Source organism: Amblyomma mixtum, chromosome 5 (genome assembly GCF_055824585.1).
Source record: "Amblyomma mixtum isolate Tamu chromosome 5, ASM5582458v1, whole genome shotgun sequence".
NCBI lineage: Eukaryota > Metazoa > Arthropoda > Arachnida > Ixodida > Ixodidae > Amblyomma > Amblyomma mixtum.
The window spans coordinates 47670190-47693699 of record NC_143016.1 but is presented as its reverse complement, the minus strand read 5'-3'; the positions used below and the strand labels follow the sequence as shown (position 1 = coordinate 47693699).

Here is a 23510-nt window from a genome sequence, read left to right as displayed (position 1 = left end):
TATGTGTATCTGGCTAATTTTTCGAAAGAAGCAAAGTTCGCAAGTTCAGTTTCTGAAATTAGATGTGCTTCAGGCAATGGTCACACAGCGCTGGAGCACCTTAGGCACTCATTTGCTATACAAACAAATCTTGTCATGATTTCACACATTTGAAATGCAAGAGATTAGCTTGCCTATTAGCTTGGCTCTTGTTACTTATTTTCCTTTTGCCTTTCTAGCGTGTGCTCTTTATACTTTTAGATTATTTAACTGGTGCGTGCGTTTCATTTTCTTTATTGTACATATTGATGGTGGAATAGTTGCCAACCGATTTTTCGGACTCGGCAGGGCCCAAAAAAGGCAGTCCAAAAAAGGCATCTAACAGTCCAAAAAATCCGTGAACTTAAAAAAAACTTTTCTGCTAAAAAACGGCTTTCAAAATTGCGAAAATCGCCATGTTCTGCCTACTCTCTGAGTCATAACCACGCTTTCTTCATGTCCACACCCTATCACATCGCGATACCAGATAGTGCGACACAGCCGCAGTCATGCCGCAAATGAATGCACTCGCTACGCGAAGCAACTACAGTCAGTTAGCATGGGGCAATGACGCTCGCGAAGACGGAGAGATAACCTATGGGTAACCCGCGGGAAGACACGAGAGGGAGCAAGCGCCTCCGAGTGCAGTCCCCTCCTTTACCGTGTTTGCTGTCGCGCACCGCGGGAGGGCATCGTCCAAGCCGCAGCGGACGCTGCAGCTGTCCCACTGTCCTGTAGTACCGTTTTCAATGCAATCGCGCGCTTTTTGCAGGCCATCTCGATGGCAACAGAGAGCATCCCATTATCTCGAATGGCAGCGATTGGGAACAAATAGCCAAGCCTATCCAAGCCAGTCTGATTGCACCCGCAGATTCCATTCAAATCCAAGATGGCGCCTGTCACTGTGGCGGGGAACGGGTTGTTTGCGACTGCAGTGCCCGCCCGCGTCTGTATTAAGCCGAAATAACGAACTTTCGGTTGAAAACCAATCTCCACAACATTGTTGGCGTCTATTTTAGTCCAAAAATTAGAATTTTTAGACTCCACAATGTCCGAAATATCGGGTGTAGGGTGTACACGTTCCTATGAGGTGTGCGACAGTTCCTCAGCGAAGTCCGAATTATCGGAGTCCGGAAAATCAGTCGGCTACTGTAATGGTCTTGCATGTAAAAAGAGTGAAAAAAGGGTAGGCTTTGATACTGGTGGTCATAATTTTGCGAACATTCCCAGTAACAAAGGTAGCCTCACATTTAGGGAAAGGTATCTGTAAGGCATTGCAATGCCTTGCAAAAAAGAGCTAGCAGTAACACAGCTGAAAAGCTTTGTTTGAGTTGGCCCACTTGAGCTGCTGCCACACGCTTTATTCTGGCATCTGAGGCGCGCATTCTTGATTGCTCGCCTTCTTAATTAACTGGTTGTGGCTGAGCTGTGCAGGTTTTGGGTTTTGCGCACTACAATGCATGCGTTCCTCTCCACTGGTGTCTGCCTGCATGTATGCCTAAGGCCTGGCCACCTTGTGTGTGCGTCCCGTCTTTCTTTTTTTTCTCCCTGCCCCACCCTTTTTTTTTTCCCCTGCCCTCTCCCGTAGTACCGGCAGGCTCTTAACCCGCCGGCTCCGCCTCAGTTGCAGTTGCAACAGAAGCAGCGCTCCTTCCTGGCGTTTGGCTTTAGTGCGGGTGGGGGCAGCACTGCGGGGGGTGGGGCACCGCCGGCCCCGTCTCCCCGGCGGGAGTCCCACGTCAACGTCAACGTCACACCCACTTCACACGAGGCGGTGAGCACCACCCCGGAGATTCGCAAGTACAAGAAGCGCTTCTACTCGGAGATCCTGTGTGCCGCTCTCTGGGGTGAGCCACCCTCTTTTTTTGTGTGTGTGTGCCCCGCTTTGCATGTTGCGCCCCATGGGCATGTGCCATCTGTCACCCTGGTCTCTAATGGGCCCGTGGCCAGAGCAAGAGCACACACATCCCTTGGTGATACAGCTGCATTAATTCGTTTTAGGGGTTTTGGAGTCATGCCAGGATTTCCTTTTGTCATCTTTAATCTCCAAAGCAGCAATCAACGGCAATCACTTCATTGCCAGCCTTCTGGCCAATCTGGTCATGGGTTCTGTAGTTTGGGGACCTCTGCGGCAGATGGTACATTTTATAACTCCACCTTCGGGTAATTCGGAAATTTCTTTCGGTCCACTGAAGTGGATTTTACTACCCATCATGCTATTTTTAGTTGCCAGTAGTGTGTCATTCGTGTATTGTTACTGATTTTGCGTGACCACAGTGTAGGTTACAAATTGTCATGCTGTCTAGTCAAACAGTATGCATTTCTGTGTGGATCAAGTTCGCTTCAAATGGTGCTGAGTCAGTCTAGTTTTATTTATTTTTCGGATCTGAGGACCATACACTAATGTCGGGACCAATTTTTCGGACTCAGTGAGACCCGGAAAATGGTCCAAGTAATCGAACGGCCCGAAAAATCTGTGTACTTCAAAAAAATAATCTCTGTGAAAAAAAAAAAAAAAAAACTGCTCTAAAAGTCAGTCTTCGCCACTCCCCAATCTTGCGCCTGACAATTCCTCAGCGAAGTTCGAAACCTCACGCGAGTCCGAATTGATGGAGTCCGAAAAAAGTCAGTGGGCTGCTGTACTTTTATCTTTCTCTGAAGTTTTTTTCATGCTGGAAAGGCGCTTGATTTTAAAGTCATTTTTTCTTCACATTCATGTTTGGTCCGTATTCGCAAATTTCAATAATCGCGCACACCCCTGTTGAACAGTGAACATTCCCTGGGGCGGCCTTTTCTTCTCCTCCTCCCCACCACAGGGGTGAACCTGCTGATTGGCACGGAGAATGGCCTGATGCTGTTGGACCGCAGTGGGCAGGGCAAGGTGTACCAGCTCATTTCGCGTCGGCGCTTCCAGCAGATGGAGGTGCTCGAAGGACAGAACATCCTGGTCACAATCTCTGGCAAGAAGCAGCGAGTGCGCGTCTACTACCTCTCCTGGCTCAAGAGCAAGATCCTGCGCACTGACGCAGTAGGTGTCTGTCGCTGTTCTGCATGTTGCCATATGTTCCTTTGTTTCTCTACTCATATGCCGCAGCTGCACGAGGGACAAGTGGCAGGATTATGGCACCTGTGTAAATACAGTATTCATCGCGGTGCCAAGTTTGGGGTGCGCACCTATTATGCGCGGAAATAAAAAAATCTGATTTTTCGCGACCAAACTGAGGTGGTGCGCCTGTTATGCGAGTAAATGCAGTAACGTGCTAGCATTCCAGTGGGCTTAAAGGAAAGGAAAGTGCATTAATTATGGTACTTTGAGCATGTACTAAGTGTCGTTATTGGCAGGGTTTTGCTTTTTACTACCCTCGGGTTTCAAAATAATTTGATGATATTTGAAGTTGGTGACTTGTCCTGCTTGATTTCGTATTCAGAAGGTTGGAATGTAGGCACCACTGGGGTCTTAGAGGCTGGCAGTAGCTCTTAACCCTTCGGGTTCAATTACTAGCCTTGCTTGTCAGTTAGGCTGCTGCTGCTGAGTTTCTTTGTGACTGAACCTGTGCTTTTCAACTTTCCGGTGCTTCCAAATTGCTCGTATGCTGACAGCACTACACTGCACGATAGGAAAAATTTTTTTTTTCTCCCTCATTTTTAATGGCAGCTCTGCCTGCCTATGACCTCTGGCATGAGTGCTGATTTTATTTTTATTACTTGCAGCAAGTCGAAAAGCGCAACGGCTGGATAAATGTCGGGGACCTCCATGGTGCCGTTCACTTCAAAATAGGTGAGCCCAAATTCATGTTGGCCAGTGGGGTGCCTGATGCACGCTGCGCATTATGTAAATGGGCGAGGGCCTTACACGCTCTGGACTTTCAGGGATAGACCTGTCAGCTTCGAATTAGTTGTGTTCCTTACTGTGGCTGCCATTCTTTCCTTTTTGTGTTGTGTGCAACTGCCCGCTTTCGCGTTTCACGGAAAGAAGTGGCAGGCTGCTGTCTGTCCCAAAGATGCGCATGGTTTGAGCAAAAAGATATTTACCACTGCCACTTGGCTCTGCCAATATCAGGGTGGGGCGTTGACTGCACCACTTAGCCAGTCCTGAAAGCTAAACGTTGGCAAACGTGTCTCAGGATGATTGGGTTCTTGTGATAAGAGCAGAAATGTTGGAGCTGCTGTGGCAAACAGTTGAGCCATCGCTGCACATAAGGCTCTTGTTCCTGTGGCTTCTGACAGAATCGCACAGATATGTGGTTAGCACAGCACTGTTCCCGAATGCCTGAGCGTATCGCGACTATATTGTGTTGCCTTTGCATTGCCAGCAGACAAGCTTTCAACAGTCTCACTAGGTAGCACAAACGTAGACATTAGTGGTGGCATTTTTTTTTAAACCTGTCGCTTCACATGTGGCACAGTCCCTTGCTTTGTGTCAAAGACAGCCTGTAGCATCTCTGCCTTTCCCATTTCGAGCATGCATGTGTGAGCACACCAGTGCTGCTTAATGGAGGACAGTCGCAGTGCGTGCCCCCCTGTGACAGGCCCAGCCAGCTTTTCTGACAGAGTTTCTTTCTTTTTTTCTTTTCTTCTCCTCTTCTGCTCCCCCTGGCTTTCTCCTCACTCCCCTGGGGTGTGGGGTCTTCTCTGTCCCCGCCATGACTTGCTGAGCGCAGTGGTGTGGTCAATTCCCCAACACGATCTAAAGGAGTGGGAAAATACCTTTCGAATTTGGAGTGGCAACGGTAACTAGAGCTTTCATCCCGTTTCTTGGACCCCTGTGTGGCTCTTTCTCTGCTTGTTTTTGTTTTTAATCCGTATGCTTCTGGCCATTCTTACCTTTGGAATGCTTTTACTGGGAGAACTTATTGCTTGTTATGGCTATGCTTTCGCTGACTTGCTTTTTCCTGCGGGCAGTGGGCTGCATGAATTTCCTGGTCTGTTGCACATTGGCTTCTCAGTGGTAACATTCCCCTAATGCGTGTTGGTTGTTTGTGGTCACCTTGTCATGAAACAGCATCTGTGTATTTTCCTTGCACAAATCATCTGAACAAAATGCTTCTGCTTCACTTCAAAAAGAGTGCTTGCCTTGTAGGTTACGTCATCAGTTTGCTTTTTGCTTCTGTGGACTGTATCTTGGTCCGTACCATTCGTAGGGTGCATGCTTACCTCCCGAAGAAAGTGGCGACTTGTGGGCATGAGGCAAAAAGTGGAAATGTTTTTTTTTAATCTGGTCAGTATTTGATGCAGAGAAGTGGGTTTGTGTGTGTGGCGCATGAGAACTCTGCAAGGAGCTGCCCATGACGTGGTCATGGCCTGTGGTGAACGTTTAACAAGGACCTGTATTTTCTTGCTGTTCCCCTTCGCAGTGAAGTACGAGCGCATCAAGTTTCTGGTGATAGCACTGAGGGATAGCATTGAGATCTATGCCTGGGCACCCAAGCCATACCACAAGTTCATGGCGTTCAAGTCTTTTCCCGAGCTGGTCCACAAACCTCTCGTGGTGGACATGACCATAGAGGAGAACATTCGGCTCAAGGTGAGGAGGCGTTTCTGAGGATTTGTCGCACATTGCTGCATAGGCACGGATGGCAGTGCCCTGCATTTTGGCTGCTTTTTATTGTATGGAGTAGCACTAGATCATAGGCAGCGCTTCCCGGTTTGCAGAGGCTTACGTGTAAGCAAGTGGAAAAATGCTTCAAATCACATGACTGCGCGACTTATGCGACTGTACCACAGCCTCATCATACCCCTGGTTTCCTTGCTTAGTTAAGGGGGGATGAGGGTCTTGAAAACTTGTTTTTTATTTTTCGACATAACTTGTTGAAACTTAGCACGCAGGTGTATCATAGAATGCTGATTTCGAATATGCATTTAGATTTCAAATATCTCACCTGGAAGAAAATTTATTGTAAAATAACATTCAAATTAGGCAATTTCTTACGGCCCTTTATAGTAATTTATCAGCAAAAGAATGATTTTTTAAGAATAATTAAACATTTGCAAAGGCCCAAAGCACATGCTAAAGCTTTCTTTTTTCCTTTAAACATGATATATGAGCAATTAGGCCAAGTGTGGGCTAATTACTGCCACGTAATTTTTTCTTTCCAACTTTGTTGTTTATTTATGATCAACAAAATTAGTTTGTAGACATTCTGTTAGCTTTAGGATGTGCTTTGTGCCTTTGCAAATGTCTGCTTATTCTTTAAGAATGTTTATTTAACTGATAAATTACTAAAAAGGCCCGTAAGAAATGACCTAATTAGGATATTTTATTTTGCCATATATTTCCTTCCAGCTGAGATATTTTAAATCTAAATGCATATTCGAAATCAGCATTCAATGATACACTCAGGTGCTAAGTTTCAGAAAGATATGTTAACAAATAAAAAGAAAGTTTTCAAGACCCTCATCCCCCCTTAACTTAGTTAACTTTTACGGGGTGTAACTTCTACTCAACAGCCAGCTAGCTGTGCCTTGCATGCCAAGAATACTGACCTTTTTCGGTTAAAACTGAATCTCAAAAACTAAATTCAGCATACTGTTATCATCTTTTTAAAGGGGACACCCCTTATAGAACTATGTTTTCTATTTATCGACTGATTTACACCAAATTCTCACTGTTTGTGCATTTTCATGTGCTGATTCCAATACTGCAAACTTTTTCCTCCTGCAGCTGATAATTTTAGATGTCTCAAAGTTTGCAGAACATGGATTCAGAAAAACAAACGTCACAATGTGGACTTCAGTGGTGGACTTTTTGTGCATACACATGAAGCAATTTCAGTCCCTAGAAGCTTTTGCACATGTTTTTGTGTTTCTGCCCATTTCTCTCTCACTTCATGAGCAGCACATGATTCGTTATGGAGGCTGATTGACGTCCAACTTGCGAGTCTTTAGAATCTACCTTTCGTTGGCATGTTTGCGACTGGCTCAGCCAATTAACCCTAGCGTGAGTCAAACAATGGAATGTTGCGTATAATTAAGACGTAAATATTATTTTATAGTACAGTTCACATGTGGCGATTTATGCTTATATGGCACATTGCATCTGCCAGAATATATGCTTCACTGAGCACTGACGAGCGAGAGCTTGTGTAAAGAGCAGGCGCGGGCGCTATGCACGAGTATGGCAGTGATGCATGACAATGTTCCACTCTATACAGTCAAATTTCTGGACCAAGTAAATGGCAGTTTCTCTTGTAAAGTCCGTTTCTGAAAATCTCGCAGGCAGCGTGAACGATGGCGAAAATGGCCACGAGGTGCGATCTGCTCGTCCACTTTCAGGCTAAGAGCAATGCAGGGGCTCTGTTTTGGAGGCAGCAAGCTTATTCATCTGTGTGACGCCTCGTCTGCATTCGAGGAAATTCGTGACCAGTGCGTGCAGCTGGAGCAAAATCTAGTGGCACTGAAGAACACGCTCTAATGAAAAATGATATTGCATCACTTCCCGCGGCACGGTTGAGGAGGCGCGATGAGATCTTTTATTACAGACTTATAGCATAGTGCGTGCCGCTACCATGCACCATCGGGGCGCGTGCGTACATCATTCTGAGGGTGCCAGATGATGCCACGTGCGTGTCAGCAGCGAGCATACCTGCCTTGTTCAGACCAGACATGTGCTCTCGTACCGCGTTTAGTAGCAGTAGTGGTGGCGGTGTGCACTATGCTGAGTCTCTGTTATCGGCTGTGAAACAGAACACATATTTCTCTGCTTTAAAGGGGCAGTGAGGAGAGCTCTATTAATATTTTTTTATAGCAAAATCCGATAGTTCGGCATTTCATGGCTTTGTTGCCACTTGGCCGGCGGCGAAGAAACATGACGTGCACATGACGTAACGTAGACTCCGTGATGCGGCTAGCGGTGCGGCCTAGCAGCAGCCGAAATGTAAGCCACCGCCGGCCGCGCATTGAAGGCATCTATTGGCTATTGCGGCTGTCACTTCGTTTACGTTTGCACTAGCGTTTTGCCAGTGTTATGATGCATCCTGTTCCCAAAGTCGTCAACGAAGTTCTCGCAAATAAACACCTTTAGCATACAGTGTATCGTGTTACCGTTATCAGAGTACAGGGAGCCCACCTACTGCCGGTGAGCAGGCGCTGATTGGCTCCGATGCTGCAGGCGCGCTCGTAGCTGCCGGGTGCGTGGCACCATCTGGTGACGTTCTGGAGATTTGCGCGTGCTCATTGGCTGCGCGCGGGCTCCCAGTACACAGGTACCGGTAACGGGAACACGGCATACGGTGTGCTAAATGTGTCTAATAACTCCAGCCTGCATTTCAGCGACCTCCGCCCCACAGAGCGTGAAGTAGTTGGAAGTTGACTGGCACAACCGGGAACGTTTCGTCAGGCGAGCGTACGAACACTCAAGGTGCTCTTTACACCGCAAACTGCCTTCTACGGTCTCCGAAAATCGTGCCATCATAGTTTTTCATCGACCGTGGCGATAATCTGACCTTAACTGGCTCCTTCAAAAGTTAAGAGGGCACACCGGTCTTAGACCTATTTTCCTTATTTTTAGTCCAGTCCTAATGAAGCTGTATCAACTTGCTCAGTTTTTTATACTGATTTCAGCAATGAAATTACCTTTCTCATAAATTAGTCGGTTCCCAAGATAATTAATTTTTTATTAGTCATTCATTACTAGTACCTCGGTGCAAAAAAAACTGCTCAATAAAATATCATTTTTAATGCATGGCTGCATAGTATGGTGAGCAAAGAGTGCAATAATCAAAACCTTTTTTCTGTTTTACCCTCATTAGTAATTTTAAAGCATTTGGAATATCAATATTCAAGGTGTGAACATAATGCATCAATAAACTTTGTGAAATTATAAATTTTTGAGGTGTGATTGAACAAATCTACTTTGATTACTGCACACACTGTGCCTTCAGCTTCCCTTAGCAAACAATATGACATCTCTATCTGTCCTAGATGTTGAGATATCCACATACTGAGATAGCCAGATGTCCAAAGTTGTCAGCTCCTGGATAAATTCAGCCCATGCCATGATCTGAATTTCATATCATGGTCAAAATGATGATTTCTTGAAGGAAAAAATTGGTACAGTTGAAAAATATTAGCTGTAGATTCCACAAATGTCATTTTTTGAAAATCGATTTTTTTGGTCATTTTTTGGTCTCAAAGACTAGTGTCCCCCCTTAACTAGCATTTGGAGCGGCACTTGGAGTTCCTCTGCTGTTCCGTGCTTGCAAATCGAGGCGCGTCAAAAACAAAACCACGCGGGCATGCAGAGCACATAGGCGCGAAGCGCCATGATATACCGAAACTCATCTCGCCGCCTGTGGCACCGCTAAGTATTGATTTTCTTTGCTTACAACATTCAGGTTGTCTTTTGTCAGTCTTCCTTGTGTGATAAAAGTGCACTATTCGTTTCAAAACAAAACTTCAGTATTCAACCGCGCAACCTTCGTTTGTCAGCCTCAGTGATTCGTGGCTTCTCGTGTCTCAGTGTTGCTAGAACCATTGGTTCCAGCAGCACTGTCTTGTCCTATGACATCATCATGCTTGTACTTGTGAGTTTGGCCTGTGGCGGTGATACCTGTATTTTGGTTCTTGCTCTTTTCTACATTACAAGAGCTTTGTTGTCAGTATGAGTGGCGTTTTTGTAATCAGGAGCTGGTAATCTATCGATACAAGCCAACTTCAATTTCTCCTCAGTATCCCATTAAGGCTCTTGGGGGGTGGGTAAGTACAAAACTTGGAAGCAAAAACCTGTCAGCTGTGACTCTTTGCTAGGGATGTCAAACTAATGGTGGAGCACATCTTTGCACACCACTTAAACTTATACAGCATTGTTTGCCAACATAAGAGATTTGGGAACTAAAAGGTGCATACTCCGTAGTGCTTCTAAATCAACGTTTTATTGCTCCAAAGTGCTCCAGGTTGGAAATTTAGGTGCTTCCGACTGACTCTAAACCGGCGTTTCCTTTGCTCCAAAGTGCTCCAAATAGGATATTCTAGTGCTCCGAATACTGCTGCAAATCGCATTTTTACCAGTAGCATCACTGCATATGGTTAAGCTGACGGTACTGCATTTGTTCGTATCCAGTATAGTGTTCTAACCTGCATAAGCAGCTTTGACTGCAAATGCTGCCTGACCCTTTAACAGGCGTGCCTGGTTGATGTATTTTGGTGTTTCAGAGCAGCGGTGCAGGCTGCAAGGGGCAAGTAGAAGTTCAGGATAGTGTGTGCACTCTAGGTTACATATGGCAAAGAAAAAGAAAGATCTTGTGCCAAACATGCATGAAAGAAAAAGCAGGAGAAATTTGGTATGAATTGGTCTTTTGACTAGGAGTAACTTTCTGCGTGAACGTTTAGTCTAGCTTATTTCATTTCCAGAGTGCGGTGCAGCTACATAGGTTCAGTTGTGTTGCATTCTTCTCTGCAAGCATGCCTCAGGCTACTTGTCCTTCAATAAATGCCTGTGAATTTGTTACAGGTGGTGTATGGCTCATGTCAAGGGTTTCATGCAGTGGATTTGGACTCTGGAGCTGTCTATGATGTTTACATTCCTTCACATGTAAGTTAGCATTCTTGAACTACTTTCTGGTTTGGTTTATGGGGGTTTAACATCCCAAAGCAACTCGGGCTACAAGGGATGCCGTAGTGGAGGGCTTCGGAAATTTCAACCTCCTGGGGTTCTTTAACGTGCACTGACATCGAACAGTGCAGTAGCATTTCTCCTCCATCGAAATGCGACCGCTGCGGCTGTTATCGAACCCGCGTCTTTCAGGTCAGCAGCCGAGCGCCATAACCACTGAGCCTCTCCAGCGGCCCTGAACAACTTTCTGTTTAAACTTTCTGTTTCGGAGGTCATGGGTTCGGATCCCACTGGCGGCATGTGGTTGTTTTTTCTTCTGCTTTTCTAATCAATTATCTTTAAGCGATAACATATTCAGTAATATTCTAAATTGATCAACACCACAAAATAAATAAATAAATTTAAAAAAAAAATCCCCTGTGTCCCTTGTTTTCTGTGGCTGTTGGCTTCTGTCATATTTATAACGAGCCCCTTATTCCCCTTCCCTTGTTTGCTTTCTGTTTAAACGTGCCACGAAAGGGAAATGAGAAGAGTGCTTACTAAACACTTAGTTTTCTCGCTCCGGAAGGCACAATTAACCTGATGTCAGTGCAGAAAGTTTGTTGGTCTTTCAAGAGCAGTTTGTATTAAGGTGGCGCTGCCTGCTATAAAAGCACAAAGGATGCAGGTTTTCTCGTTTTTAACATTAGAGTGACATGTTTGAAAATGAAACAGCACCATGTAAAATGAGAAGCAATAGAAAGGATACCAAATGGGTGCTTCTTTGGGGTCTTATTTATTCTGTTCTTGAAACAGCACTGTGTTTTGCCTTCAGCATGTCAACCCTCTAACGAACACTTTTTTTTTTTCTCTCTCTCGAAAATGGTGTCAAAATTGTCATATAATACCAGTGCGGCCATCGCTAGGCAAACCAAGAAAATGCTTCGGATGAGCTCAACTCGCCTTAAACCGGACGCAGTGTGCTTGAAAACTCTCAAGCTGTACTTGTCATGAGCCAGAAATGACAGTCAGCTGCTTATTACAATCCTGTGTAGTCTTGAGTCTGCTACGAGTTTAAGGGACACACAGAGGATGTATCCATGCGATCTTTGTTCTTGGTGAAAATCGGTTCTTTGTTCAGCAGCTTTACTGCATGTTTCATAGAGCTGAGCAATTATTTCCCAATACTGTTGGCACGTGACCCCACTCGCAGATCAGATGAAATTTTGCGTGGCTGCCGAGTGTGACTTGCAGCAAGCGTGCATGCTCATCTCTTGTTGTGTGTACTTTTTTTACCCTCGTGCTGTCGTGGAACAGTTCCAGGAACGTGCAGCAGGGGTAAGCAGTGCGTGCTGACCAGTCGCACCGTTTTGTTGAAAGCCTGTTTTGCACACCTGGGAAATTAGGGGGCCATCTGCAGGCAGTCATGAAGTGCACTTCTATGAGCATGCTGTATTTTGAAGCTAGTTCACATTTTTTTTTTTTTAATGAATTGCATTTGCATATCTCCATTTCCTACTCGGCCTTTCCTTTATTTTTTTTTTTTATGCTTGTACTATGTTTTTCATGTTGAATTTGGTGCTTTTCTCGTTTTAAGCCGTTTTCTCTGATTTGCTTTGTGCCTTAGAAAATAGCGTCCCAGCATGTCTTTCCGCGTTTCTCGGGAAGGTTGTTGCATCCAACCTGAATCTGATCCTGTGCCATTTTCAGAACCAGAGTCAGATCACCCCCCACACCATTGTGACTCTTCCGAACTCCAAGGGTGTCCAGCTCCTGCTCTGCTACGACAGTGAGGCCATTTCTGCACTTTCTTTTTCTGGTGGCATTCTTCAGTGAGGTTGCATTTCTTCATTGAGCCATCATGGCTGGTATTGTAAAGAAAGGGATTCGCCACCGTTTGCCGTCATTGATGGACCATGCAGTCATTGTAAGCGTTTGTAATAAATTAAAAGTTCTGGTGCAGCCATGCCTTTCTCCTTGAGTGGAAATACGTGCACACCCTGGTGCGCTTTATTGATAGTAGCTCTATGCTGCATGTCTCACCGAAATTGTAGGGTTCAGTGTTTGATGCCCTGGTCACCGCTGCCGGTACAGACTCAGCTGCCTCCTTGGTCTCTCTTCTCCACATTTCAGATGAAGGTGTTTACGTGAGCATATATGGCCGAGTCAGCAAGAACATAGTCCTGCAGTGGGGAGAAATGCCTACTTCAGTCGGTAAGGCTCATGCTGCTGACTCATTTTGCTTTTGCATGTTCCTATGCTCGAGCAGTTTGAGAGCATCCTGAGAGCGCACACCAGTAGCGCCCACCTGCCCAGATGGCAGCATTCACTGCTCATCTTGCATGGAGTGTAGTGCGACGAATATGCAGTGGAATGATGCACTAGATTTTTCTGCCAGTTGCGTCTTGAAAATTCATCTCTTAGAATGCGGTCTTAAGGAAGCTAAAGCAGCACAAGCAACGTCCCGCTCAACTTTCTAGCCAGAGTTTCTACTGTTCGTCGTCATTTTTGTGAGCTATCTTGTTGTGAGTTGCCTACAATGCATTATGCCACATGTTTCTGAAGCAGCCTGTAATGCCACTCTGCCAGCAAGGAGACATCTGGCAATGTCGGCCACTAAGTGTGTAGTGAAGGCCTCTTTCTCTCTTTTTCTCTTTGCACTTGAGAAACCAGGAGAGCATCTCTGCGTGCCAAACATGCTTTGCTCAAATTTCACTGTAAGCTTCAGCGAGCTTACAGAGCAAGAAAAGAGCATGGATAAAGTATTTGCTGTGCAGTAACCTAGTTCTTCCATTTGTTTTGTGGAAGAACGCCTAATATCTGGCTTATGCTTACAATGTTTGTATTCAGAAACGTAGTTTGATTCACATCCAGTTTTTATTATCCATATGGAGTGTTTAGCAACTGTTTTGTTATTCAGTTAAGAAAGAAAGACACGGTCATGTAGGGTAGTAGTTGCTGCAACTTGTTAGTCAACAAGCACTTTATGGTCTGATTAGTGCAAGGCAGTGTTGCCATAGCACTGTCGATCCACACAGTGTCTAGAAAAGTGGAGGTTCTGGTGATTGAGTGTGCTTGTCATGTGGGAATGCAGCCTATGTCGGCACGGGCCAAATCATGGGCTGGGGCAACAAGGCGATCGAGATCCGCAGTGTGGAGTCTGGCCACCTGGATGGCGTGTTCATGCACAAGAAGTCACAAAAGCTCAAGTTCCTCTGTGAACGCAATGACAAGGTACCAACCACCCTGTTTTTACTTGCTGCTGCTTTTCTTGCATGGGGGGCAAATAAGTATTGAGAGTAAACTGCTTTCACTGACACTTGCGGGGGAAGCACACGGTGCCATCTAAGGTGCCATCTAGTGGGGGGGGGGTATTAGTGGCGCGAGGCTGTGGCATAAACAAGAGGGAGAGAGCACAGAGCAAGAGCCCCCTGTAGCGTTTTATCTGGGGTGGGAATACTTCATCGAGCTTAAAAATGGAAAAAACACCAACTAGGGAGCAGCTGTCTCTGGGACACAAGGCACCAGAAAGTTGGTTACTTTTTTATACCGTATTTTCCGGTGTATAAGACGCGGCTTTTTTTCAAAAATCTTGCTGGTGCGTCCTATACAAGGGTGCGTCTTATACGCTAATGTTACGTCTTTTTTTTTTTTTGCGAGTGCAGAAGGTACTCAGGTTCATGTTCAAGCTTTTTTTCATCGAAAAAATATCACTACCAATGACGCGGTTGTAACGCGGTTAATACTTCAATGCGGGGACCGCCGTGCGCAGCTTTTCTTAGGCGAACTTTATCATGAAACGGCTGGTGTGACGACTTCCGGGATCATAAACACGAGACCGTTTCGGAGGCGCCAAGCAAAAGTAATGTGAAATGCCAAAAGATGAAGACAAGTCAAGACAATCCGGTGTTCTTTTTTAGCCACCCTTTGCAACTTTGCTTCGTGTACGTAGTATGAAGAGAATGTTTCAGCCGCGTTGCCGCCAGAAATGGGCGAACTTTTTGATAGCGTGTATGAAGATGAAGACTTCGTAGGTTTGAAGTAGAAATAAAATGTTGTTATGGACATAATGCACAGCACTTTTGTTTTTTCTTTCTTTTTTCTAAAACATGGGCAGGTATAGCGTGAGTGTTGCCTTTTTCGATCACTTAGCGCTGCTTAAAAATTTCTCACAGGTACGGTGAATTTCGTGATGGTCGCGCAAGCATGTTTAATTCTCACTAGCCTAACCGGTTAAATTGGGGTGCTTCTTATATACCAACTTTTTCAATGACAGCCTGCATATATGGCGGGTGCGTCTTACCGGAGAATACAGTATCTGCACGGTAAGGGTATCTGCAGGATATTGCCAAATGTGTGGGGCTGCACACTAGTGCTGTGGTTACATATGTGTTTTTTTTTACTTTATTTATTTGCCCTGTGTCATGCTGTTCGTCTGGTTATGTTGCGGCTTTCATGCTGCAAGTACTGTCACGCAAAGTGCGGTAGTTACCTTGCTTCCATGCAGAATACTTACGGAATTTATTGAATGTATTCATAAATGATGCGTTGTGGGGATAAGCTTTTGTACCTGATGGGCTTTAAATCTGTGTTTATGAAAGGAGTGGCATAGCACAACTGAACCTTTCAAATGAGAACTGTTCCATCTTGAATTAGGCATTTCATTACCCCAAATGCAGCGCAAGGTAAATCCAGGTGAAGTGATTTGAAGCTAGAAATCAGTGTAAAAGGAAACATTTCTCAATCTACTATTGAAAATAGACATTCTGGTGCTTTAGAGACACTGCGCATTGTGACAGTGATGCCTCTGCACAATTTGCCGTTGGATGTTCAAAAGAACACAGACAGTGGTCTTGAAAGCCAACCAAAGATCCAGAAAGTCTAGAGTGGTTACTTCCTGTCATAAACTGTGGAGCTAGGTAGTAAAAGGAATTATATCAAGGTGCGTTCAGTGCATTTGAACAACTTAGGCTTGTTCAGGCCTAAGTATTGTATTTTGCTGCTGCGCAAATTTGCCGTGCTCAGCACTAAACTTTGTTTTGGTCACGTTGTGCACGTGTTTGTGGCCTTTTCTATGACAGGTGCTTCACTTGTTCAAAACTTTCAAGCTTATGAAGGTTATGTTTTATAGTTTTCATGGCTTCTTTTTGGCAATGCCTTTTATTAGCCCCCTAGTCAAACTAGTGGAGAGAAGCTGTTTCATGGTTGAATGTTTCTTTCAGCATTAAAACACAAGGGTCCCCAAAGGAGAAGCTGGGGACCCACAGCTCTGGGAGGTTTCATTTCTGGCCCCATTAATCTGTTCTTTCTTGCAGGTGTTCTTTTCATCGGCCAAAGGAGGAACCTCCTGTCAGATCTACTTCATGACCCTGAACAAGCCGGGGATGGCGAACTGGTAACCACTGCACCAGGCCGCCCCACCTCCACTTTGAGCCAGCAGGCATCAAAGCAGCCTAGTTAACAGCTCTGTTTGTCTTTGCATCACACCCGTCTAAATCTCTGCCCTGCAGTGCTTGGGGTGAATGCAGTGGTCTCTGCATCTATCTCCAATTGGTGTTAAAGCTTTGCATCAACAGCAGCGATGGCATCGTTCATGCTTGTGACTCCTGCAAGATCCTGAAACTGGGCAAGTGCACACGCAAGCAAGCTACTCGCATTATGTGAAACATCTTGCGGCCTCAGCGTCTCGCTTGGAAGAGTGCACGGTAGCTGTGCTCTGTGGCAGCAACGTGTGTGTTTACCTTGATTTCTAGCATTCCCTGTGTGAACTGTTGCTAGATGCATCTGTTCATGCCCTGGCAGCGTTGTGTAGCTGTGTCGGTGCGTACACTCACAGAAATCAGTGTTTTTATTTTGAAGTACTTGGCTCTCTCGGTGAGCTTTGATATCCACTGGCGTATTGGAATGGGGGAACTTTTGACTGCTCCTAGAATTGGTGTTCTGGCAAATTCACTTCCTCTACAACTGCTCACAAAACAGGAATTCCTCTATGCTGCCGAGTTGGAGCATGATATGAGCAGGAACCTCTGTGCATTGCCGAGATGTTTGCCACAAATGGCTAGGGAGCATGCTATTCAAAATATGTGCCCGCTGTGTTTTCTTTCTTTCTTTTTCTTTCTCTCATTCTTTTGTGCTGGCAGCATGCCAGCTGCTGTTCACACCATTACTGATGATGAATTGCGCAGCACACCATGGTTAAGAACTGCTGTCATTTCCAGGGTGCATTATGTGGCCCAGTTTCTTCATTGGCACCTAGTGATTGGCATTTTTCCTTAAGTCCGTGCTGTGGTTTTGACACGTCTGCAAGGATGTGCCTAGGTGTCAAAAAAAAAAAAACTGGCCAGACTCCCCTGCTGTAATGTGGTGTTGGCTCCCTTGACCGACCTTTGCTGCTGCTCATACTCTGGACATCTTTATCTTTGTTGTCCACCATCGCTGGAAAAAATGCTTTTGTCCCAGGGATGTATACATACATAAGTACTGCTCAAAGCAGAAGCTTGAGTGGCCTGCAGAAGGAAGGGGAAAAAGAAAAGGAAAAAAAAAAGCTCCCACTATGCTCTTATTGTAAAGTTGGCTATGTAATGGTGCACATAGTTACATATCTACTTTTTTTGTTTGTGCAATACCGCGTGCCCATCGGAGGAGTAGCAGTGGAGCTCTGCTGCTTTCTTGTCATGGTGGTCCAAGGCATTGTTTCTCAGAGCTTTGTTTGGCACATAGCTGTGACACGTGAAGGCTGTCGTCTCCTTGGCTTCTTGGTCAGTGTCGTGGCCAGTATTTATCATGTACAGAATTGCTGTGTTTTAATTTATCTCCCTTTTCCGGGAGACAGAGGAAGGCCTCCTTCTGTCACTGTGCATTGCCCTCCAGAGGTGTTTACTTTAGAAGCGTCACTCTGAGGGCAAAGCTACTCTGATTGTGTTCTCCGAGGAGGATGTTTGTACCATTTGCTAGCGCATTGCAATCTCTGCTGGCAGACCTGTGGTATGACATGTGTAATTTGTGACATGGGTTGTGTTTCAATTCTTGTGCGTGTGTGCAAAGTGGGCAGTAGGCTTTTAACCCTCCTCACATTTTGAAGACAAATAGTAAAAAGACTGGTCATGAAGGCTGAATGGCCAGTTTTTTTTATTCTAGAGGCTTCACTTCCGACTTGCAAGGTTGTTGATTCGGCTATGCTGTTACGAGGAACGCTTATGTCCCGACGTAACACACACTGCTTAATCAAGGTCTGTTGAGGGCGCTAAACGCTTGTGCTACCTTTGGTATTGGTTTCGTCATAACAGCAGCTGCCCTTTGTTGTGCTTCTTGTGTAGCATCTCTGTTCCATTTCTCCTTGCTTGCCAATTTTTTGCCCTCTCACACTGTCATGTTTTCTTTGCTGGAGCAAATTGGAATACACCTCGTGGAGCACAAAAATCCATAATTGAATAAGACCCAAGCAGCCATTTCCGTTGGTCACAGCATATGAAATCTAATACGTATGCATCATGTTTTATTTGCACCATTCTGTATGAAAGCAGATGAGTAAAAGGGGAAATAATTTTTTTTCCCCCCCTCCCATTGAAGTAATTCCACTGAGGGCCCTATGTGCATGCCTTATTTTTCTGTTCACAATTGTACAGGTGCTAGTCTAACGCACTTCCTTTCTCCTGTGTGCCTGCAGTTCAGGGTGTGAGCAACCTTGGTGTAAAGTTTCGCAGTCTGTCTCGTGTACTCGTGTACTTCCGACCCTGTGCACCCAGCACCTCGGAGGTGGCTTGAAATGACTGTACTACACTATCCATTGCTGGCTTCACTGGGCAGTGGCAGCAGTGTCAATGAGAACGGGTGAGCTGTGCGCCAAATAATTCATTTTATTCCACTAGCCTGCAAGTTTCTGGATACAGTTTCTTCACTTCAGTTTCTTCTTGTCTAACTGAACGCTGCATAACACAGTGCAGCATGCTCATTTACTTTGTTCTGGTTTTTCGCGGGCTCTGCATTCAGACATATCATGAAGGAGCCCCCAACCCAGTTGCTCTGTACGGCAACCCTTAGGCTCAACCTCTTTCAAGTTTGAATGCACTAGGACAATGGGCAGGCACTTGGTAAACTGTTGTAGCCTCCAGCATGTTTTTCAGTGTTTCTTTTTCTCTTCTGCGCTGTCTGTTTCACTGCTAGCAGTGTTTTATTCTGTTCATGACGAGGGCAGCATATGTGCAAGAACGTTGCTTTTCTTACTGGCCAGCATATCCATGCCTACTTCTCTTCCCACTGAGCACACCTCTTCCTTTTTCTCTCCTACATTCTTATTTGCTTCACATTTCTGTTCAAAGCTTGATGGCTTTGTTGTGTTGTACTAGTTTGTTGCAGGGATGTAATGCAACCACGTGGGCTTTGTTTTGTATATAACTATCGACAGAAGCTCCTGCTTATAGACGACAAAATGGCGAACAAACTCATTCAAATGCAAGCAGAAACATTGTCAAAGTTTGGCCATCTTTTGCCACTGGCTCAGTGTAACGTCGTTAATAGTGCCAAAGCCTTCTCATTTTTATTTTGTTTTGTTATGGGCTCTTGTTGCTAGTGGCACTTGGTCCCCTTTTGTGGTTTTTTTTTTGTATGTCTTGCACATGTCAGAGGTGCATCTTATAGTCAGCTGTATGCGATAAGAGAAAAGTGTGTCCATGTATATAAATATATGCATATGTTACATGCTTTATGAATAACTGCATCCTTCTCATATTTGCTTGCTGGAGCATATATGGTACTTTTAATAGAGAAACTAATAACCAGTAGCTTATTTATGACCAACTGCAGCACGGCCGCAAAGTTTGGGAAATTGCTTGTGGCAAATGCCGCATGGATTGCTTGTAGGATGCGTCTTGCCCGTGCTCAAATGTGCCCTGCTACACCACACATAACACACAGCAGTTGTATTTCCTAAAACTTTCTTGTTGAGAGGAGTGATGTGATTTAGCTGCGCAATTACTGCTGGCAGCCTATACAGTCAGGGGCGTCACATTCAGCAGTGGTGTATCACTGTTATGCATTGCAACTTTGCGGTCGTGCTGTGCATAGAGAAGTTGGAGCGAACCAAGGTGTACAATGGTAGACCCATATCTATTGAGCTACTTCACAAGTGTGTGACAGGGGCAACGTGTACTGAATGATGTGTCATATATGCCAATCTTTTGCAAGACGTTATCCCAGGGGAACTTTTTTATGCGTCTTCGAGGAAAAAAAAAGAGCAACGACTTTGTAACATACACCTGCGATTTTATATGTTTTAGTGATTCTGTCAATAAAGTTTTACAGATTTTTTTCCTGGTTTCATGATTAGTGGATGTATCAATGCTTCTTGACCAAGATGTTTATTTCCACTGGCATGATTTGCAAGTGCTAATTTGCATGTGAGAAGTATTAAATGACTCAAGTTGGAAAGTTTGGTGGATTCTTGGGCATGCTTATGTCTAGTAAGAATTGATTAGTGGACTTCATTAGACTTTCAGTGAGTGCTTTATTGAGCACTCTTAAAGACAGTGCATGCCTGATGCCAAGATTTAAGGAACATGGAAAGAACTTGCAGTTTGAATGGTGTTCATAAGGGCAATGGAATCCCTCCCTAAGCAAGGGCAACTTTGCACACACCTTGCGCCTTCCAGACACCGTGGAGACTGCTTCCAGTTTTGCTATGACATCAGAAACGCAGTCTCTTTGCTCGGCCAGCACAAACTCTCTCCTTCCCTGCACTGCTTTTTTTTTCTTTTGTTTTTACAGGAGTGGTCTTGGCGTTTTCTTTGCGTCTGGCATGTTTGTAGCCAGCGTTCTGTGGGCACCCACAGTAGCATCGTGTTTTAGCGGGTGGGTCAAATGCTAGCATTGATGCCTGCCTCGCCTCATACAGAAGAGCAGTATTTGGGAAAAAAATTTGGACGCGTGATGGCTTTTTGCATGTTGCCTTGCAGTGTGGAGCTTCACACTGCAGTAACCTTATTGGCATGCATAAATAGGTGCATTTTCAGGCTATTTTATGTCCTGTCGTGCAATTGTTTTCTTCGTGTTTGCTGACTTTTTGTGGAGTCTGTACCTACCTGAACCCTCCTTTCTCCTTGTGTTCTGTATATTTAGTGTGTAAAGAACTATATATCAGTCTAAAACAAGTTCAGTACAAAATAATGTTTATCTGTATATATCGTCTGTAAAGAACCATATATCATCTGTGTAATGCAAGTTTAGTGCAAAATCTAACTCAAGGTTGTGTTAGCCTAATACATTCCTGTTTTTGTGTATAGGTCTTCTATAAATCTAATATGGGTTTAAACTAGTGTAACACATTTCTGTACTAGTTTCCTGTTTGTTTTTCAGGACTCTTTATCCTAGGTAGTGCATTAGATTCTGCACATTGCAATTTTAACCCTGGCGCAAATCTTTCCCAGCCCAACTGGTTTATGAAGCAATTTCCAGTTGGAGCCAACTGGAACCCATTTGGTTCCAACTGGAAATTGTTCCATAAACCAGTTGGGCTGGGAAAGATTTAACCCTTATTCTTTCGATTTATATATAGCACCGAATGCACTCATATGCTCGTTCTATTAGAATTCTTTGCTTAACTTGGGGCACGTGTAGTGGTTTACTCTATTTTTTTTGTTCAGCATATAGATAAATCGCTTTCCTCTTGCCGGTTAACGCAGTTGAAAAAAAAAAAACTTGTTCTTTGAGGTATTAATCAGATTTGTGGTCTGCGTCTCAGTTATACAGTTATAGCAATATATGTCCCATAGATTTAAAGACACTTAGAAAGGTTGCTGATTGACTGGTTAGTCTGGGAGGAAGGGACGTGTACTATTTGAAATAAAAACAGCGCCAAGTTCTCCAACGTTGAAAAATATTCCGGTTTGCAATTAGCATTGTCGTAGCTAGGTAAACTGTTGAGTTTGATGTGTCACAAATATGCAGTTATGTCATCTATTTAGATTCGTTTTCTGTTAATAATTTGCCTCTGATACACACAGATACAGTGTAGGTATTTTCATGCCGCATCGGTTCCATCCATGGAGGTAAAAAAACTAGGAGGGAGTGCGCTCAGCCTCTGCAAGCCTCTGACGCCGCTGCCGAGGGCCCTTTTGCGCACTGACTCATGGGAAATAGGCCCTCCTCCACAGTTACCAGACTGCCAGCCAGCTGTGCTTTTTTAGTGAACGTCCGTGCTCCGAAGCAGCGCAGCGCCTGTGTTGCAGCTTTGGCGGAATGCGTACCGAGCTCGAGGTTGTCTGAAGGCTCCGCGTCTCTGTTGATTACACTCTTGAGTTTTTGGGTGCACTGTAGAAAACTGCGGGTAAACTTTTCATCAAAGGGTGCGGCCGCGACCTCGTCACTACAACTGTGGTTCATAAAGAGAATGGAGAGGAATTCCTTTCGTCGTTATACACACATACGGAGCGTTTATTTCAGCGCATGCTATGAGCGGAGAACTCGAGAGTAGGCGAAGAAACTAGCCTCTAAAAAAGGGCGCAGCGGCTTCCAGAGCGCTCACGGCGGACGGACGTGTTGAACGAGCGCTCCGGCGCGCTGCGCAAGATTCTATTTCTCGGGCAGGCGGACTTCGGCCCGCCCATGGGCCCTCCGTTCTCCGCCATTCTCGAGGCACAAGTCGTGCCGAATACGCGCGCGCACATAGGCGGTTCCGACGTGAAATTCAGCAGTGAAGTATGGCGTCCTGTCTCGGACTAATCGCGCGCGCGGCACACTGCACTAGCGGCCGGGGTGGGGCGCCCGGCCGCGTATACCGTCTGAGGTAGCACCCACGGAGCGTTCGTGTCACGCGTGCACTACCTGGCGAAGAGCGAGCGGGAAGTCAAGCCCGCCTGCTCGATGAACGCACAGAGGCTCACCACTGTTCTGTCACGGGTATAGAGGCGCAGTGCCGCGCGGCCACAGGAGCGCTTCGAGACTGTCCGGGATGATTCCCAGCGCCCTGCAGGCCGCGAGAATCTCGCGACGCGGCACTGCAGAAGCGGCACAGCGAAGGAGCATGTGCTCCAGTGTCTCCACTGCGCCGCAGTCAGCGCACGCGTCGCTCGGGGATGGTGGCCGCTGCGGCGAGCGAGCAGTTTGCGCTCACCACGGAGCCGTCAGTGAACGCAAGCAGATGGTCGCGCAGTTTCTCGTACAGCGAGAGAGCGAAACCGAAACCGAAATCCGGCTAAGAGCTACCACTGCCTTGTCACGTGAGGGCCTATTTCCCATGATGCTTCCCATTATATTTTTTATGACTAGGCTTCAAGATTGTGACGTCATTGTCCCTCCTAGTTTTCTTCCTCCATGGTTCCATCAGCCGAGGTTCCATGAGCCCATGTGACGTGTTAGGTCACGTGAAGCACGGAAAAGCTGCAGTTTTTAAATGCTGATACGTACGTGGTTTTAACTCACTACAGCACTTAAACCAGCCAGCTTCGAGGGCTAAAATTGCAATAAACGGCGTATCAGCAGTTATGTGCCGTTTTTTTTTATGTGCCCCACGTGACCTAATGATCGCTTGCACTTTACATCCATATTCGGCTCGTGAAACCGAAACAGAGTAAAGTAAAAAAAAAAAAACGCATTATAAGCGGTCGTAGGCGAATACCAATATAGCCCTTTAAAGCCCTCGGTTGGTTAGGTTAGGTTAGGTGTCCCCGGATCGGGGTCAGTAATTAAGTGACTCAGGTTGTTCTCTTACAGAGAAATCCGATTTTGCGGAATAAAGTTTTGTGCTACTTCAGCTACTCCATGCTACGACCCATGCGGCACCATTGGTGTATCAGGGGTTGGTTATGGTCGTAGGTTTCGACGGCTTCGACCGCCTCAGCCGCCGTCCGGTATGGTACGATTATAGTGTACTAGATAGTACGATGAATGATTATTAACTGGTAGCCGGTGCATTTATTCACCCGCTGTTTCTCGCGCTTGCGAAAAAGGGCTAGTGCGCATGAAAAGCTTT

At 45.4% G+C, this 23510-nt stretch overlaps 1 protein-coding gene across 6 annotated transcripts in view; it reads left to right on the top strand.

The window, feature by feature from the left end:
* msn (serine/threonine-protein kinase msn) overlaps positions 1-19852 on the top strand; it is a 55498-nt gene extending 35646 nt beyond the window's left edge. Inside the window, exons 20-30 of one of the 6 annotated variants that reach the window (XM_089544317.1) lie at positions 1649-1865; positions 2835-3046; positions 3730-3796; positions 4680-4748; positions 5373-5542; positions 10466-10546; positions 11864-11884; positions 12257-12335; positions 12680-12760; positions 13641-13780; positions 15862-19852. In XM_089544317.1, the coding sequence (XP_089400443.1) occupies positions 1649-1865; positions 2835-3046; positions 3730-3796; positions 4680-4748; positions 5373-5542; positions 10466-10546; positions 11864-11884; positions 12257-12335; positions 12680-12760; positions 13641-13780; positions 15862-15945 (1221 nt within the window). In that variant the 3' untranslated portion in view covers positions 15946-19852. Of the gene's footprint in view, positions 1-1606; positions 1866-2834; positions 3047-3729; positions 3797-4679; positions 4749-5372; positions 5543-10465; positions 10547-11863; positions 11885-12256; positions 12336-12679; positions 12761-13640; positions 13781-15861 lie in introns of all 6 variants that reach the window. The other 5 variants (XM_089544316.1, XM_089544314.1, XM_089544315.1 and 2 more) reach the window with 5 other exon arrangements.
* Positions 19853-23510: the final 3658 nt, after the last annotated feature.